The 18,559-nt window shown below is 41.4% G+C and overlaps 4 protein-coding genes across 6 annotated transcripts; 2 read left to right on the top strand and 2 right to left on the bottom strand.

The window, feature by feature from the left end:
- Positions 1-14: 14 nt before the first annotated feature.
- On the bottom strand, positions 15-2,907 carry LOC113203431 (mitochondrial-processing peptidase subunit beta). Of its 2 annotated transcripts, none has more exons than XM_026418119.2 (8): positions 2,764-2,907; positions 2,147-2,365; positions 1,881-2,052; positions 1,644-1,800; positions 1,174-1,355; positions 801-1,084; positions 521-724; positions 15-429 (listed from the first exon to the last, which is right to left on the bottom strand). In XM_026418119.2, exons 1-8 carry the CDS (start codon positions 2,827-2,829, stop codon positions 289-291), a joined length of 1,425 nt encoding a protein of 474 aa, XP_026273904.1. In that variant the 5' UTR covers positions 2,830-2,907; the 3' UTR covers positions 15-288. The 2 variants fall into 2 exon arrangements, with proteins under 2 accessions (XP_026273904.1, XP_052119728.1); XM_052263768.1 differs by lacking the exon at positions 2,764-2,907 and adding an exon at positions 2,538-2,621.
- A 20-nt stretch (positions 2,908-2,927) lies between these two features.
- LOC113203433 (V-type proton ATPase subunit S1) lies at positions 2,928-8,172 on the top strand. The gene is made up of 5 exons (XM_026418122.2): positions 2,928-2,984; positions 3,090-3,989; positions 4,121-4,249; positions 4,335-4,493; positions 5,162-8,172. The coding sequence occupies exons 2-5, from the start codon at positions 3,222-3,224 to the stop codon at positions 5,366-5,368; spliced, it is 1,263 nt and encodes a 420-aa protein (XP_026273907.1). The 5' UTR covers positions 2,928-2,984; positions 3,090-3,221; the 3' UTR covers positions 5,369-8,172.
- LOC113203432 (phosphatidylinositol N-acetylglucosaminyltransferase subunit A) lies at positions 7,222-11,013 on the bottom strand. Of its 2 annotated transcripts, none has more exons than XM_026418121.2 (11): positions 10,786-11,013; positions 10,435-10,591; positions 10,165-10,344; positions 9,955-10,073; positions 9,751-9,866; positions 9,563-9,654; positions 9,281-9,486; positions 9,094-9,179; positions 8,829-9,012; positions 8,664-8,754; positions 7,222-8,563 (listed from the first exon to the last, which is right to left on the bottom strand). In XM_026418121.2, exons 2-11 carry the CDS (start codon positions 10,588-10,590, stop codon positions 8,492-8,494), a joined length of 1,302 nt encoding a protein of 433 aa, XP_026273906.1. In that variant the 5' UTR covers position 10,591; positions 10,786-11,013; the 3' UTR covers positions 7,222-8,491. The 2 variants fall into 2 exon arrangements, with proteins under 2 accessions (XP_026273906.1, XP_026273905.1); XM_026418120.2 differs by having other exon boundaries at positions 10,781-11,012.
- A 67-nt stretch (positions 11,014-11,080) lies between these two features.
- On the top strand, positions 11,081-18,504 carry LOC113203429 (negative elongation factor A). The gene is made up of 13 exons (XM_026418116.2): positions 11,081-11,330; positions 11,833-12,013; positions 12,090-12,175; positions 12,256-12,421; positions 12,502-12,693; positions 12,770-12,982; positions 13,077-13,126; positions 13,216-13,497; positions 13,577-13,676; positions 13,792-16,289; positions 17,537-17,559; positions 17,691-17,769; positions 17,887-18,504. The coding sequence occupies exons 1-10, from the start codon at positions 11,121-11,123 to the stop codon at positions 14,022-14,024; spliced, it is 1,713 nt and encodes a 570-aa protein (XP_026273901.1). The 5' UTR covers positions 11,081-11,120; the 3' UTR covers positions 14,025-16,289; positions 17,537-17,559; positions 17,691-17,769; positions 17,887-18,504.
- Positions 18,505-18,559: the final 55 nt, after the last annotated feature.

Raw genomic sequence — 18,559 nt, forward strand, 5'->3', positions numbered from 1 at the left:
TTAAACAACTGAAGTATTGGAGTCAGGACCCCAAAGCCAATAACACATTTTATTTCCTGAATTTGATTTTATTTACAATTTCAAATAAAGATGATCCATTAGTGTGTAAAACAAAGTGCCACAGCTAGTCTCTGAATAAAGAACAGCAACAGAATGAATTAAAATAGTTCCTACATAATTCTTGACGTAAAAGATTTAGCAACTCAATGGTGAGTTCTAACATTTGAGATAGAATTGCTGATGAAGTTATTAAAAGGAGAGGCCTTCTAATTTTATACATCGGCCAGCTCACAACCTTATCCAGTACATGCCAGAACGGATGTTGTTGTAGTCAGGCAACTGTTCCACTGGGCCAACAGCAGCCACAACTGGGCACTTGTCATAAATGTACTTCATGCACACATTCATGATGTCTTTGGCAGTAACACTCTGAAAAATTAAGAGAGGCAGTTACAATTGAGTTACATTTTATGGCAATTAGCAAATTTATTCCACATGCAGGTAACAGAGGTGTTCTCACATCAATACGCTGTTCTAGTTCGTTGATAGGAATTCGCCTATTGTAGCATAGCATTTGGCGGCCAATATCCTCACAGATTGGTGTTGTGCCATCAAGCTGGAGCAGCATATTGGTCTTCAGCAGATTGCGTGCCCTAATAACATCTCGTTCTGTCAAAGAAGTGCACATCTTTTTCCATGCCTCCTGAATGTTCCAGACCATATTCTAGAAAAACAAAATTAGAATGAAGTTAACAAAGAAAACAAATGTTTTGAGGGCCAAATGAAATAGATATGCTTGCCTCAATTGTCATTCCATCTGAAACAAAGTAGACTCCCCAAAGGCCCGTGTCTTTGTAGCAGGTATTGAATGATTGGAAAGAATGGGCACAATTATCCTCAGCAACAATGGCAGCTAAGCCAGATGCATTATTGGCACCACCACCCTGTGAGCGATCCCACGCTCCTAAGAGTGTGTTTGCAACCATGAGGGGGATGTTGTCAGGATCAGTCCAACCACAACCTTCAACAGCAATGGCAATGTGTGCCAAAGGAATGGAATCATCACGCAAGCGAACCTCTGAACCTAGGGTGGATAAAATAAGTCGTTGGATGAGAAAAATGTCTATGGTTCACAACTTTAAAAATTTTACATGTCGTATTACGTCTACATACCAGTGTATCTGCATGGAGACACATCAGGAACTGGGCCATCGATGGTGTCAAGTTTCTTGAAATGTGTCTCTGCCAACTTGACTAATTCATTATGGTCAACACCACCAGCTCCAGCCAAAACCACCCTGGGTGCTTTGTAATGGGTCTTAATGTAATCTTGAAGATCATCTCGGGAAATGCTCCTGAAAATAATCAGTTGAGTATTTTAGGCATCTGTACTGAAAACCTATAGTTCTTGTCACAATACTGTAGGGTAACCCATACGCCCCATACTTTTACTTTTTAGTTAAACTGTACCACATGCTGGCGTGTGGGTGAGCTTGCCATCGTTGCTCACCGTGGCCACTTATGGTGCCGGGCAAGTAGATGACCTACCCATACGCTTGAATACGATGTGATACAGTACAAGACCAAAAAGAGCAATTACAGTGCCTGTGGGACACCCCGTGTAAAAAGATTTCAATGCGCACTTAATGTTTTCAGTGGGCCCCAAGATCGTACGCCCAAGAGGAGTTCCTTGGTATGCAGTGGCATGAAGGTAGTCAAAAGCCACTTCCTGTAAATTAGTTTCCACCTCCTGCATTTCACGCAAAATCACGCTGCGCTCACGTTCAATTTCATTAGAACCTACAAGAAAGAATTGCTTCAGAACAGTAGATAAAGAACACTCATTTAGCTAAACAAGTATGACACAGTAAAATCTTTACCTAATGTCGAATTTGTGATGATGTCAGAGAGGATTTCCACTGCTTTTGGGACATCTTGCTTCAGGCATTTGGCATAAAATACTGTCTGCTCCCGAGATGTGTAGGCATTTAGGTGTGCTCCCATATTTTCTACTTCAAGCTCGAGGTCTGTCTGTGATCGTTTGCTAGTGCCCTAATACATACACGTCAAAAAAATTAGTCTTAGCTATTTCAATTTTGAAACAAAACAATAAAAGCAGTATTGAAGTTTGCTAAATCATAAATACTTTGAATGCCATGTGTTCCAAGAAATGGGCGACACCATTGGTTTGTTCTGATTCATATCTGGATCCTGCGTCTATCCACAGACCAACAGTGGCAGTGGGAGCACCAGTATCTTCTGTGGCAACTCTCAGACCTGAGTTTAGAGCTGTGATGCATGTTGGAGGAACATTCACATCTCGGATGAGAGGATTCGCAGCAGTTGAGCGCCATCTCAAGGGAGCCTGGCAACAATGACAACATCATTTTAAGTAAACAAGTTGTACATGGAGGGAAAAAAACACGTCGCAAACAGACTGCGGAAATGAATATCTAGTTTTCTGACAGCATAATCCGTCCACTGTTGCAACCTCTAAAACTTAAGTGGTAAGGTTATAAGGCGGTTTCAAAACCAACCATAACATAGCCGTTATTAGTACTCCCTCTGAAGCAAAGCAACTTTTCAAAAAACAATATAGAGTCCATCTACAGAATGAAAGAAAAGTCAAGACTACAATCAACCGAGTTAATTTAATGAAATTTTGTCCTCTACAGCTGACACCTTTGACTGCTACTTTGGAATGAGGGTGGGCCTCAAGAAAGACATTCACAAAATGACAAAGGGTTATTTTGATTATCCTACCTGGTTTGCATTTTTGGACAACCTCCTCAAAGTGCCCGAACTTAGTCGCACAAGTTGAAACGCCATTTCTGTAACAATTTGCCACCGATAGAAAGGGCAGCAGCGGGAGGACGACGAGGTTGAAGAAGCAGAAGAGTGTAAAAATCTTTGTATTAAATCGCAAAGGCAGTGTAAGAGAAAAAGAGGAGACAGTGACACCAACCGTCCGTCAAGCGTTTAAGGTAATCTGACGAGGAGGTGCACGGCAAACTGTGTTGTCCATTTGAAAAATCTTTTATTTGAAAATAAGAGAAAAATTAATTTGATCAAATCATCCTCACACTTAGGATGCACAAATATGTGGAACTGAACGTAAACGACCACATGGTGAGTGGTGGGGGAAAGCCATAAGCTTTCAGGAAAGGACCCCTAGCAGACAATCCGGGTCACGGGTTCTGCTGTCACAGTCATATGATACAATGAAGATGGCTTCTTTCAAGATGTACTTAACTGCTATTCTAGCTTGTATTTTAGGAACAATATTTTCAACTAATGCACATTCTCATGTGCCTGTGTTATTATGGCAATCACACAACGGCGCTGAGAGTGAGCTCAATCCACCAGCTTTATCCAGAATGAATGTGGAAGAATTCGCTGATGTTTTGATGCGGCGGGTAGAGGCGGATCACAATCCTGTGGTTGTTCTTTTCGTGGAAGACACTCTGAGTATTGAAGATTTTAGCAGACAGAGCTCTGGCCGTAGCTCTCTCTTTCCCGCATTGCAAACCATCAAGGGAGATGTGAAACTTGAGTTTATTCCTTCTGTCCAAACCCCAGTCAAGGCACTCAACAGGCTCTCCAAGCTGGGTTACAAGTGGGAGCAAATTAATGGGGAAGTGCTACCTGAAGCCAATAAGAAAATTCTTATTGTAAATTTGAGTGACTTGAAAGTCAAAGAAGACAGACCATCTATGCTGCTGCAACATGATAAGTATATGACGTCTTTGTACAAGCGCATGGTAACCGTTTACCCAAACATTTTGGCTGTCTACACTGGACGGCATTCATCATGGACTGCACCTGAATCTCGTGTGAGACGTGATGTTGAGCCTACAAGTTCCCCTGCTACCAGCTGCAATGTAATTCTGACCTCTTCAGGAACTGCTGATCAAATAATGCTTTACACATCTGAATGCCCAGTTCTTACAATCAACAACACCAGCTTCAACCTCACTTCAGGAGAGGCTGTAAGTTTCTTAATATTTCTATCAATAATCAAAATTTCCCCTTTGAAAAAAAAAATAAGGGACTGTCTAAAATGTGTTGTTAAGTATTAATTTTATCTTTATATAATGAAATTTCTTTTGAATATTCACAGCTTAGTCCTGATACTCGAAAGGAAAGCCAAAGAATGATTTTAAGGTACAAGCTCGGGAACTCTTCCGATAAAGTAACTGTTCGTTTCCGTTTCAATTTTACTGATGATGGCTATTGGCAACTAACTCAGGTATAGTGCAAGTAATACTGTTTCGGAGTTAGTGAATTTACTGTTTATTTATTGACGGATATAACATTCAAAAAACTGTTTACAGGCTGAGTATGAAAATTCAAATGCTCAGAAATATTTGCTGGAGCCCAAGTCCACTATCCGTGCGGCACTTAATAACTCCTACAATTGTGGTAGTGTCGCATTATTTCAAAATACTGACAAATCGCAGGGTAATGTAACCTTGTGGTTGAAGAATATCAAGGTAACTGTTCTTAGATGAGGGGTCGGCCACATATTATGTCACGGGATTAGGGGGGGGGGGGGTCTCGCGTGACTGTCTGTGCCGTGGAGGGGGGTAAAGGTGTACCTTAATGAACGCCTTACGAGGCAACACTGATTTAATTAAAGCGCCTACTAGCTGCTGCGCGCCAGGCTGTGTGGAGACGGCGGCACACCTGGAGGCCCTGGCCCCAAGTAGCGTGGAAGCGGCGACGTAAAGTACACCTGTCATTCACCGTTACGAACCTGTCAAGTTCTCTGGCTCTAGCAGCCGCTAGAGTCCATCGAGCTCCCATAGCGCCTGGTAGATAGGCAACATCCTGCATACAGTACACGAGTGTACAGCGGGGTGGCCTACCCCGTGTCTCGCAGGCGCCTGCCCTGGCCCTAGTAAGCTAGAGAATCCATAACTAAAGTTATAGCACGAACACCATTCACCCAAATCACGTCACGCCTCCTTACTCTTTTTCACCCCCAAATAAAAAGCAACCACTGTAAGGTCCACGGGCAACAGCCTACCTATATGTGGCCAAAAAAAAAAAAAATGTCTAAAATCGCCTGACATAATATGTGGAGGATCCCTAACTGAATTTTGAACCGTTTTCAACATGTATTTTATGATCTAATTCGCCCATTTTCAATTCTGTCCAGGTTCAACCAAGTGTTCAAGGTGGTAAATTTTCAGCTTCAGAGGATTGTGTTCCATACTTCACTATCCCAATATGGTCTGGTTTATTTGTGACCTTCCTACTTCTTTTTATTGTTGCTTGGGGAATCGACATGATGATGAGCATCCATACAATGGATCGCTTTGATGACCCTAAGGGCAAGCCTTTAGTTTTCAATGCTCAGGAATAACAGAACAATGTCAGAAAAGAAACCTAGATGTTCTGGCAGGTTTCTTTTTTTCATGTGAAAAGGAAACCTACCCAACATCAATTTTAATGAATAATTAGGTCAGGTAGTGAAGGTCTTGCAGGTCTTTTCCAACTACAGTATAGCCTGAAGAAACTAAATGCTGTCCCACCCTTTTAGTAAGGCACAAAACTCAAGCAAGTTTACAGCTAATTTGTGCCAAGAAATTTGTAGATAATCAAGCTAATGTGAAAATCTTGTTTTTGTACAGAACATTCCATCTAAATGTGTCCTTAAAATATCATGAATCTAGTCTGAGAAAATGTGAAGAATTAAGAAAACCTACATGTAAAAATTCTTTTAGTCAAGCATCACTTTGAACATTGTTGTTCTGCCGTTTATATATTTTATCTAAGATGGAATTTGATTTATAGGAAAAAAATTGTTTTTAAAGGGTTGCATTTATTTGTGTTCTTTTAATTTTGCTATCATGAAAATGCAGTAGAACTTGACTAGTAAATGAATCATGTGGTTGTGTGTGTACCGGGTGTAACTGAGAATGCGCAACAGTGTTGCGGGATTGCATACCCGCCAGGGCTGCAGGGGCCATGGCGCCTTACGGGCTAACTGGGTAGGCAAACCCGCAACACTGTTGCGCATTCTCAGTTACACCCGGTACATGTAGTATCTCATTCATTTAGTTTCCTAGTGTTCCATCAGTATTGTTCTACAACCCCATGAAAAGAAATTCTTTTACTTTACAGCAGTATTTTTTAAAAGTCAGTAGTTCTAACAATGTTTAGTAATCTGCTGCTGGTGATGACAACTGGATCAATGTAAGGTGCAGCAGAAACCTATCTCCAGGACATGATCACTCATGCCTGCACATCCAACATTCTCAGGTTTTATTCTTGAACGCACAATTAATGTAATTGAAGCACTTTTTTTCCTATTATTGTTACAATGGTGCTAAATTAAGTACCTTTTCAAAAAAAAATACAGGCTCTTTGATTGCAGATATGTAACCAAATTTTTGTAATCTATTTAATCAACACTGCTAGTTGATTGTTCTTGTTTTCATTAATTTTTTTTTTGCAAAAACAATTTTGTAACTTCTGAATGCTAGCTACCTAAGAGTTTTGGCTTCAGTGCATTTTTCTGCATATTGTGATTTACAAGTGCTGTTTATTGTACTGTCATGTCTGTACATTTTTAATGATGTCTTCTTGTATCTATATTTTTGTGAATGTTTTCCATTGTTTTAAATCTTCATCTATTTTGATACATAAGAGCAAGAGATTTTTCTTTGACAACTATCTAAAGGTACCCTTTTTCCTCAACAAATGTACTTTTATTCATTTAAGGTCAGTATCTTTGGTAGAATAATCTTAAACGTGTTTCAAATGTTTCATCTGATGTCATAAATTTCTCTATGAAATTATTTATTGACTTCACCTCATGCCCTCTTTTATCTTACTAATATTCTACTTTCAATTTTCATCCAAGTACATTGTTGCTATGTCTGAAACATTAATAGTTTAACTTTTGCGACTTTTCCTGTTTTGGTCAGAGATTGGAGCTCTTATCAGCTAAGCGATGCATAGATGAAGAACAATTTTTTTGGTCCGGACAATTTTCTGTCCATTAGAAAAAACTTCTCTGTATTAATTTTGTGTACTGCAATGTCATCAAAGTAAAACTTTTCCCTTGTGCAGTTTCCTAGTCCACAGGTGTGACAGTTTACTGTAAATCTGTAATTCTGTTTGACATGTGACCATCTTTATGTCTGGAATTGCTTATGTGCCAAACCTAAAGTGGACATAGGGATTTTCAAATATTTGAAATACTGTATCTACTTTTAAAAAAAAAAAAATAGTTTTCTGGCAGTTGATGTAAAGGAACTGATAGGTAATGGTACTAAAGGTGTCGAAAAGATGTAGCAAATCTTACCAGAGAATATAGGTTTCAATTTAATTTTGTTTTAAGCTAATTTCTGCTTGGTATGTCTCTGCTCTTTTTTAAAACATTTCACCAAAAGCCAGAAATTTTCCCATTAGGTACAGCCTTATCTACCTTGGGACACTTCTTCATGCATATATGTTTGAAGCTTAAGTACTTCTGTGCTTCCACTGTGTTTTGAGGTTGTTTTTAAAATTAACTTAGCTCTTTGTGAAGGAGTGTCCCCTTGCAAGTACTTGGACTGGTTGCACTCAGTTAAGAGAGATTGATTTGTTTTATTTCTGTCCCTTTTCTTTCATGTCAAGTGATTCCCATTTATTGTGATTCCCATTTATTTCTTGCACAGCATTGGGCATAACATATCAAAGTGGTGAAAATAACTTAGGCTTGTTGTTTAAAATTCATCAAATATATTAACTTCAAAGACATATCTTCAACAGTCTGATGATGTTTAAAAGTTCAGTTTTTAAATGAACTGAAACTTTATAAGGCTTATATTTATGACCTTGTCTTTAGACTTACCGCTTAAACATATCATATTATCATAACATATCAGTAAATTAAGATTGTCTTTTAAAAAATCAATTTCATTTTATTATCTAAAATTATAAAATTTTCAAAACACACAAGTTTGTTCCTCTTTATGCACTCTTCTCCTCAAGCTGCACTGTACTGAATGTTATGCATAAGTAAAAGAAAGTAATGTTGTACACAGTAAAGCAAAAGTATTGCTTCAAATGTCCTCTGCGTAAAATATGTCGACTAGACTGTGTGCTGATGAATATGTGATTCTTTTGCCTTTAGACTATGTCAAATGTATCTGAGGATTAAATGCAATTCACAACATACTGAGCCCTACGTACTGTAGACATTTGTTGGCCTCTCTATCACAGACAAGTTCCCCTTCAGTCAAATCTGGTAAAAGCGAATAGCAAAAACTCGCTGGTAGTGAACACGAATCTGATTTCCGTTCACACCCGAGCCATGCTAAAAACTCTGCATATAACAAAATCTGCTTAAAAGGAACACAATTTGGTTTCATGAAAAATTTTCTTAAACCACATTTGACTCCTATATGGAATATGATATGCGCTCTCTCATTTGGTCATTTGGTAACTTAACGCAATAACAATAATTTGGCCTTTAGAATTAAGAGTTCTTGCAGTTTCATGATAATTTCTTAGGTACTTGTTGCACTTTGAATGTCTTCTGATCAAAATTCTTGGCAATGTCAATGGTCTGCAACAACAGTTAAAACGGTCTCAAAATTCAATGTTTTGCAATTTGGAAAGATGTGGTTATTACCAAAAGCAAAATACTTAATCACATTTAAACACACCTTGGATGGAACAAGCCAGTCCAGAGTTTTCAAAATTAGGTGACACAGAGCTACCACCAGCATAAAAGGTAATACACCTCCATTTATGTAACTGTAGTAAAAAAATTGATCAACCAATAACAATAAGGACTGTAAGTGGAGGGAATAAGGTTTTACTGTGCTCACCATTGGAGTTGTTCACCAAGCGGTTTTGATTCATCCTTGGTAACGATGTCATAAACCACTTCAGTACGCTGTGACACATCATTCCAATTATATAATGATGAGACTTGCCTATGGCATTCAAATGGATCAACTGCACAGCCTCGTGCTAAGTCCTCCATAGCTTTCTCTAGGCCCTCTACCAAAGCTTTGAAAACAGAGACAGATTTTTAAAAACTACAGCAAGAGGTACAAAGAAAAATTGTCAAAAAGGTACATGGGTACATACATGGAACGTCTGGTTCAGTGAGATAAATAAGCTGAGGGGGTAACACTTCAGGAATACCTCCAACTCTTGTACTTACAACTTGGAGTCTAGCAAAAGATAAAAACATTTCATTTGTCAAATCATTCAATTGTCTGAGCATAATTTCCAAATCAAAGACTCTAAATTTAACAATACGTGCTGAACTAACCCACAGGATGCTGCTTCTACAATAGCCATACAATAGGCCTCTGTAAGAGACGTATTGAGGAAAATGTGACCACGAGTCAGAACATTTCGAATTTGTGAGTGTTCTAGGGCACCTAATAGTTCAACTCTATCCTGTAGACCACAACGTTCTCTTACTTCATCCAAGAGCCATCGTTTGGGTCCATCTCCACAAACAATAAACTTCACCTGACAACACAATAAAAAAAGTGTGGATTAGATTAAAAAGTTACAAACAACATCATTCTTCAAAGTGTTGTCTTACATTTGGGTATTTAGGGCCAAACTCCTTAATAATTTGAGCCATAAGATCCACACCCTTGCGATACACAAGTCTCCCAACAATAACAATAGTCACTGGAACACAAAATTTTATCAAGTGTACAGATCTATTTCCATTTTTGCATTTTTGTTTTCCCTTTGAGCGTTGGTCTACAGATCAAATATTATTACCATAATCCTCTGACCTATTTCTCGGATCTGGTGAAAAAGCCTTTGTATCCACAGCATTTGGGATTACAGAGACGCGGTTACTTTCAACTCTTGCTCGCAATACAGTATTCTCCTTCCTGCTGAAGAGAAAATTGCGCATTTTGAGATTTTCAAAATAAAAGTTTTAAACATTGTAAATAATAAAAGGTTTAAAATAAAACAGACCCTGTATGTGACACACAGATGCAATGATTACAACTAAATAAGGATATTTGCAAGAATCTATTAGTGATGACTGCTGATGTATCAGCAAATCCAAAGAGAGAATGGTCAGTGAACACACACTGCAAAAGATGAAAAAATATATATGAAAACTTACAAAATTTTACCAAAAAGACAAAGCAAACTCAAACATTAATGTTAAAGTACACTTACCCTAAGATTCATTAAATGACCTATTAACATTGCTTCATGTGCAAGAGCAGAAAATGCAGAATGACCATGAACTATTGTAATTTGTTCACGTATGAATATGTAACGGATGATGGGTAGAGAACATATCATGGTAGGGAGTACGCATTGGTTATAAAATACTCTAATAGGCAGGTAATACACCTTCATAAATAAACAAATAGTTAATATGTTAGCATTAATATGATAGATTCAGAGAATGATCAAGAAAGAAGGAAAATTTAACTAATTTACCTTCAGTCCATTTGTCATGTAACGCACACCCACTCGGTCATTATAAGAATGAGTAACAATTATCACCTTATGACCACGGCGAAGGAGACATTGTGAAAGGTTGAAGATATGCTCTTCAACTCCTCCAACATTTGGGTAAAAAAAGTCTGAGACCATACTGAAAAGAAACAAATCAATGTGATGACAATTATGTTCCTCAATCACCAAAACAGTCTGCTATGATGAAAATAATTTAGAAGTATATTTAAAGGGTTTTGTTAGGGTACACCAAGAATCCTTATTGATTTTAATTAGGTGATGTAATAATTAGTACAAATAATGTGATAATACATTATAGTAAACTAACCAAACCTGATGTGGCATGACTCTTAATTTTATCGAATATCCCGAGATAAGGAAGGAATCTACAGGAAAATCTATAGATTTAGAAGTGCAACTGCTTTCAATGCATTAAATGAGTCTAAAGTTACGTCATTCATTTTGAATTGCTGCCTCTCGAGTAGAAATAGTTCGGCTGATTAGCGGGTGGGCTTTATCAATCAAGAGCCCCCCAAGGAATAATAATGAAAGGAGCGTCTGCTGGCTTATTGTTTACCTTTTTGTTTGTCTTTACTTCTTTTTAAACTCGCAACATTCGAAACGTGGCGCTAGAAGGCGGAGGTCTATCTAGGTCGTCAAACGCCAATATGGCGAATGTGAGGGATAGTGACACTTCGTTGTGGCTTCACAATAAGTTAGGAATATCGAACGATTCGTGGACTGGAGGGTCAATATGTTCACAACTCAATGCCGAAGTTCTACGCAACATAAAAGCATGTTTTCCGGACCTTCAAACGCAGGTCAAACTCAAACTACTGTTATCTATTTTCCACATCCCGCGCAGGAACGTTGAGGAGGTATGCTCATAATAACATAGTGTTTATTTACTTTTGGTGATAGCTCATTCGCAACACGATCATCGTTTGCCTTGAATTAATACTCGATTGTTTGTAGGGCACATTTACCCCCTGTATTGAAAGACTCTATCTAGACTTCAGATAGGTTATAATATATTGATTTTCCTAACCTTATACTTTTTAAGCTCATCATACATCGGTTTGAGTTTTATATTTTCTGTCTGATCTCTTAGTGTACTCCACATTTTTTACAATTTTCACTCCCTGTTTTATCAATTTTACTTTAGTAACACACATTCATTTGAATTTTTATTTTTGAAATAACTCCTGTATAATTTTCATTTTTGAAATAACTCCTGTATAATGCAAATTTACATCCTTAACCAGCCAACCGATTGATTCAATAGTGTCTGTGTTGCTGATGTTATGTCCTTTGTGTTATTATTTCAACCTAGCTATTTTTTTTTATTATTTTTAAAATTTTTAAATTCCTTTCTGCCAGTGGCGCCATGAGCTGGATGACATACTTGTGGTAGCATTAAATGACAGTGAGGCATGGGTCTCAATGTTAGCTGAGACTATGAGAACCCTACCTTCAACAGGGTCATTAAATCTGGAAATACGACACAATGACGATAATCAGCGAATATTTTCAGACCTTGTTAATGATTTAAGGAAATTAGGTGAGTCTTTTATAATTTTAATCTGCTGCATGTTTTATTTTACTTTTCTCTTCATGCCACAGTGTTTTATTTTCAGTACGCAAACAAAATGATGGTGGAATGTTACCCTTGGAATGTCATTACCTGAATAAAAATGCTTTGGTAACTGTTGTGGGTCAACAGGTAAGCTTAACCACTCCTTTTAATGTAAATGTCATTGGAAGAATTGAATTCATTTTGGACTTCTATCATTTGTGTCGTAGCCCCAACCAGTGAAGCATTTTGCTTTAAAGCGAAAACCGAAATCAGCTGCTTTGCGGGCTGAGTTATTATCGAAGTCAGCAGATGCTGTGAGCCACCTGAAAAAGAGTGCTGCACCTACTGTTCCTGTTCGCTCAAGAGGAATGCCAAGAAAAATGACAGATACAAGTAAGAAACAAATCTGGTCAAGGTAAGCCAGTTGAAATTAATTGTTGTCTAAATTGCATTTTCCGTCTCTTCTTTTCCAGCTCCTCTGAAAGGAATTCCTAGCAGAGTACCAACGGGAGGATTTAAATCCCCTGTCGTTAGCAATCAAAATAATCAACGTGTCTCATTAGGTCGTACACCAGTAAATCGCAAAGATGGTGGAATAAAACTTATTGATATTAATGAACAACCCTTAGGGTATGCCCAAGCTAAAAAGAGAAAGAAGTTGCAAGGTATATTTAAATGGATGATAACCACCAATCCGCTTTTGAGATTGTATTGTCAAAATTGTCTTCTTTTTACCACCAGAAACTGAAGATGCACGGAAAGCTTCAGAAACAGCAGCAAGCCAACAGGCAACCAATGCTGCAGCTACTGCTGGTACTGCTGCTTCTAGTGCAACTGCAGCACCAGGCACACCTGCCACCCCAGTTACCCCTGATTATGCAGCAGGCCTCGCACCTATTAACCCACCAACACCAGCTCAGTCATCTGCTACAGTTCTCACAATAGCTAATCCAGGTAGTGTTTTCAATGTATCTATTTTAATGACAACAATCTCTCCTCTATTCAAACCGTCATGTTAAAATTGCTGTTCTTTATTTTCTACCTTTAGCTGGTAATCCACAAACACCAGTGGCTCCAGGAGAAACTGTAATTATTTTGGTAGGACACGTTTCTTTTCTTTTTGTAACCCTATTCAAACATGCCACTTAAACACAGCACCCATTAATCATTCTACATTTCTCCTACAGAACCCGTCTACTCCCCTTCCATCAACAGTCGCTGCTTCTTCTGCCACCACAACCGTCACCCAACCGAGGGTTATTGCCGTTAATACCATTGCGGTTGCTGTGCCCTCTCAAGCAGCAGCAACTCCTTCCCAGCCAATTTCTACTACAGCTACCTTAGTAACCCCAGCTGTTGCAGCTGCACAAGCATCTACCTCAGCACAAGCTGCTTCCACAACACCAGCTGCAGCACCAGCCACAACACAACCAGCTCCTCCCAGAGAAAGACGGCAACTCTCTCTTACGGTAAGCTTGTTATATCTTCCCAACTGTTTTGCAGTTCTGCAACCTGGCATCACTCAAAATTTTCTTTTCATTCTTTCAGAGAGAACAAATGGTTGAAGCTCAGGAAATGTTTAGAACAGCCAACAAGGTTACAAGACCTGAAAAGGCTCTTATTCTTGGATTTATGGCTGGATCAAGAGGTAAAAATTGAATTCCAATCGTTTTTTGTTTTGGTTTTTTGTTAGTAAATAGCTTTAATGATTTTGCTTAACTCTCCTTTTAACTCCAAATTCTTCTTCTTTTCTTTTTTTTCAGATAATCCATGTCCACATTTGGGTAACGTTGTAACAATCAAATTAAGTGAAAGTCAGGAAAATGTTCACCAAGAGGGAACTATTGTAACTATGATGGTGGAGACCCACTTCCAAATGAACTACAGCACTGGCGAATGGAAGCGTATCAAAAAAATAAGGAGAGCTGAAGATGTACCCGCTTTGGCTACACCAGTTCAAGCAGCTGCACCTCAACAGCAACATGCAACTGCATAGAATTAATTCTTCCCAGCATTTGTCTACCAGTCCCAGTACCAGTGAAGGAAGACTTTTCTTCTAGGAGCTGTGTTAAATTCTTAAAATAGCTTGAAGAATCTAACAATTTTCTTCTTTGCCAAATTTTCTTCAAAAATTTATACATCTGTACTTTTCCTACTGACAGAATTTTTTAAAGTTTATTTTATGCAGGTATGTCAGTCAGTCTGAATTTCTGCCTATTCTTTCTTGTCATCTCATATGACATAATCTCAAAGTATGATTTCAACTCAAATTATCCCGCTTATTGAAATTTTAGAATATCAATCATTTTTACTGTATTCTAAGACTTAACTGCTCAGGCTGTTGCTGAATACTCTACATGAATGTTGAATCAATGCTTCTAAGGTATGACTGACTATGTGAAATTAACCCATTCATGTTATGATAAGTTTGGTCATTTATTTGGTTATCTATGTACCTATTTGGTGGATGAAGGCAGTAGCATAAAAGAAATTTGATCACCTTCACCATTTGCCCCTGAAAAAAAATAGTGATATCATGAGGAAATATTGTTAAAGGCCCATTGCGGAATTTAATTATATCCCTTTAAAATTATTGGTAACAGGGACTATATTATTCAGACTGCTGATGTTATTCACTGTTAGCTTGCTTAATATTTTAGTTATCTGATGATTCTTGTGATTTGGATTTAAAATGGACAGCTATATTTATGGCATGTGGTCTCTTTTCTGTTTGTTCTTCACATTTGTCCGTCCATACCTCTTGGAAGATTGGCAGACCACCAACTACTGTTGTGAGGAAGATTAGGCCTAGTTTGTGTGTGATCCTTTTCCACTATTTTTTTTTCTTTCTCTGTATGACTGAACCATTAAGTGTGCAAGGAGAGGTGAGAATGTTATTTATTAGTTATATTGGTTGGCTTCCATATTTTTGAGATTGTAGACATAAGGGACTACGCCACTTTCAAGTGGAAGTTAACAATAATAAAAATTTACTATGCTGACTACCCTAGTCAACATGAGCTAACAGCAGCCTTTATGTTTTGGAACAGTTGCAGAGACCCTGAACTACCTTAAGCCAATACATGACCCTGTTGGTCCATGTGTTGTATCTGATACTAATGATATGATCTCAGTACTTCCTATTATTCTTTCAAAAGTTGCAGAGCAAAATTTCTCTCTTCACAAAACATTAATTTCTCTTTCATGACTAACTGTAGCCTTTTAAAAAGAAACAAAACCAAAACATCATCTATTTATGAAAGATTCATAATGATTATTGCTTTAAAAGTCATATCATGGGTGGTTTCCTATTGTCTTTCGGATTTATGAATGTCTTCCTCTCTTGTGTAAGTTTTTAATAAAATAATATTTCATATTTTCGCGTCTGTATGTATTCACATCCCATAGCTTGATCTGCAATTGTTCCACATTTGCCACTGTTCCAGCTAAAATGTTAGTAGTGGTCATATTTTCTCTGTGAATTCATGTGAAAGATTATTTGACATGCGCTCGCTCTAAATGCCATAGGAAACCATTATAATGTTGAGGCAAAATATTTCGCCTACAATCCAATACATTTGTGTTGAACAGTTAACTTAGTTAACCATCTAAAACTGACCAACCTAGACTTGAGTTTATATTAAATTGAGATATTTTAAAATGGAGGGTGTAAGAAATTTGTACTGTAGTCCTAAAGTGATTTATGATGTGATTTGATATATTTTATCTTGTAATATAAAATCGCATATGTATATGAATAAATGTGACTATATGTATAAAATCTGATAGCTTTGTTAGTCAGCTGCCACGCCGTTTTATCGTTCGCTCCGTGAGGTGAGGCCTCTGTACATATCGAGTAGGGTCAGGTTAGGGCAGGGGTCCTCAGTGCGCAGGTAGAGGGTGAGAAAGAGCAAAAGGCCTGAACGCGAGCCTAGCTTGCCGCCCTGGGCCTGGGCCCAGTGCACCTGCAGCTGCACTCAGCCGCAGGCAGGGGGCTGTCCCGAGCGTACGCGGCCCACTGCTCAGGCTCAGGACCAGCCGCGGCTGGGGTAGGGGGATGTTGTGACGCAGAAGCGGTATGGTGCCCCCTCCCCTCGCGTCCCTCGCGGGGCCCAGGCCCGCCCCCTGGCCCGCTCCGTTGGCAGGCGGGCCCAGCACAGCTCGGCAGGGGCGTCACTTGGTTCCGACGAGACTCCGAGAGCGCTTGGTTCAGCACACTTCGCGACTCCACGAAGGCTAGACACAATGGCCAAAGGCAAAGGTGAGTCTCCAGTGACGACGGCGGGCGGTGCCAGGCGCACTGGCTGCGGGGTCATCTCGTCGGGAGCACACGGGGACGACCTGGCCCCCAGGGGCACTCGGGGACGACGTCCACTAGACAGTCGGTCCTGGACGCCCCCGACGCGCGTGTAGGCGTCCTATAAACACTGGGCCTTGGTCGCGTTTCGTCGGGCTGCGCAGGCTGCGTCGTACCCGTACCTCACAGGCACAGGCAGCCCGAGAGCCGTGGGGCGGACGGTATCATCCCCCGCTGGGGGGGTGGCATGGCATGGGGTGGCAGCCGAGGCCGCGCGGACTCCGCAAATAGTGTTCCGTTGGGGCGGCGCGGCCCGGCCATGGCCCGGCGCCTTCGCCTGGGCCTGGCCAATCGATACAGCTGCCCGGGCGCTCTTTATCCCACCTCATCTCTCTCTGGGCCGCGAGGCGACCGGATAACGCGCTCGCGTATGCGTGTGTGTGTGTGTGTGAGAGGGGGCGAATGTTTTCCTGACGGACGCCGCCCGCGGGGGTCGCGTCCCGTCCCCGAGCCAATCGATTGCAACTGCAACCGCCCCGCCCCGCGCGGTGCGGCCTGGGATGGTTTTCAGAGTGTTGTCGGAGGCAGCGTCCGACCCGACCCACCCCCTCCGCACCCCTCGCGAACGGAGCCGAGAGAGCAAAGGGGGTAGCAGCATAAGGCATAGAGGGATGGGGCCCACCCCCGGGTCGGGCCAGCGGCTGGCCAGCCGGTCCCCACAGCCTTGGCGGTGCTGTTGGGAAATAAAAATACCCCTCTCCCCATCCCCGTAACCGTTACGTACTGGTACACAAGGCGGGCGGCAGCCTCCCCCGCGGGGAGGACGCGGAGCCCGGCGGAGGCCGGCGGAGCCCCTCTGACGCGCGGTGCCCGACGTGCCTGGCGCGGGCCGAGGCCCTCCTCTTGGCGTGCCCTGTATGTCCTCCTGGCTGGGCTTGGTAACAGCCGGTTACTCTTCGATCGCGGCTCGGGCCGGTCTTGTGTATACGCGGAGGGAGACTAGCGCCTGCGGATGCTCGGGTAGGCCACCGTCACCGGACCAGACTCGCGCGTGCACCGGGCTGCCTAGGCGCGGCTGCAAGGCGCTCACCGGCGCGGGGGGAGGGAAGAAAGCCCTCGTCCGGGACGGGCTCCCGTGCCCAGGAGCACGGCTCAGTGACACGCTTATTTTTACCCAGCTTGTTGACGGTCTGCTCTCTTGTGTGTTGCAGGTGGCGGTGGCAAAGGGGATGACGTGAGTGTTTGGCGGCCAAGGGCGGGCCGGGCGCGCTGCCAAGGCCGCGACATGTTTTTGACACAAGTGCGATCGCGCTCGCGAGCTCGGCGTCGCTTACCTCCTTTTGTTGTTGTTTTGTCGTGTTGCAGAAGAAGGCGGGCGGCGGCGGCAAGGCGGGCGGCGAGAAGGGAGGCAAGGCGGACGGAGGCAAGGCCGCCGGGAAGAAAGGTCAGTGTCCTTCCGGACCCACCTCAGGCTGCATCGGGCGCGCCCCGCTGCCATTCTGAGCGGGAGGCAAAATGTCAGGCGAGCGCCCCATGCTAATGGGACTGTTTTGGTTTGCAGGAGGGAAGAAGTAGGGTGCCTCGCGCCCCTTGACTTCGCTTCGCAGGCCCCCGGGACCCGGCCCCTGTCTCCCCTCCACCACACCGCGGGCGCTCCACGCCGGGACGTCCCGCCAAACACCAAGTTTTTAGTTTGCAGCGATGTCACCAACTCAGTTAGAGGGGCTCCTGAGGTTTCCCGGTGCGAGCAACGCAGAGCACCCATGCCGGGGCCAATAGATTTGTACACCGTAACCGCCATGTGGTTCTTCACTTCTCGCCATCGCCTTCTCTTCTCTTTCATCCAGTTTCTTTACTGTATCATTCATCGTCCCCAACAAATTCCAATGGTGGTTGGCCCGGTTAAAAGTGTGTTGTAAAACGTAAAATAATAATAATAGAGGTTCAGTATTAATGTTCGTCTGTGACTTTAGCCATCTTTAACCGATCGCTATGCGTTCTACCCTGGCACAGACACTCAGTTCTTTTGCGCGCCGAAATGTAAATGAAAATGTTTCTTTCCCCCTCGACCCATTTCTCATTCATAAGCCTGTGATCCATCCTATCATTAAAGATTAAGACATGTAGTTAGAGTTAAGTAAAATATTAGGGTAGAGTTTATTAAAAATCGGTGACAAAATCCTTTTGTTCTTTATTTATTATTGTACATTCTTTGTAATACTTATTTTATATGT

The sequence above is a fragment of the Frankliniella occidentalis genome, unplaced genomic scaffold, assembly GCF_000697945.3.
Source record: "Frankliniella occidentalis isolate FOCC.00 unplaced genomic scaffold, Focc_3.1 Scaffold14, whole genome shotgun sequence".
Taxonomy (NCBI): Eukaryota; Metazoa; Arthropoda; class Insecta; order Thysanoptera; family Thripidae; genus Frankliniella; species Frankliniella occidentalis.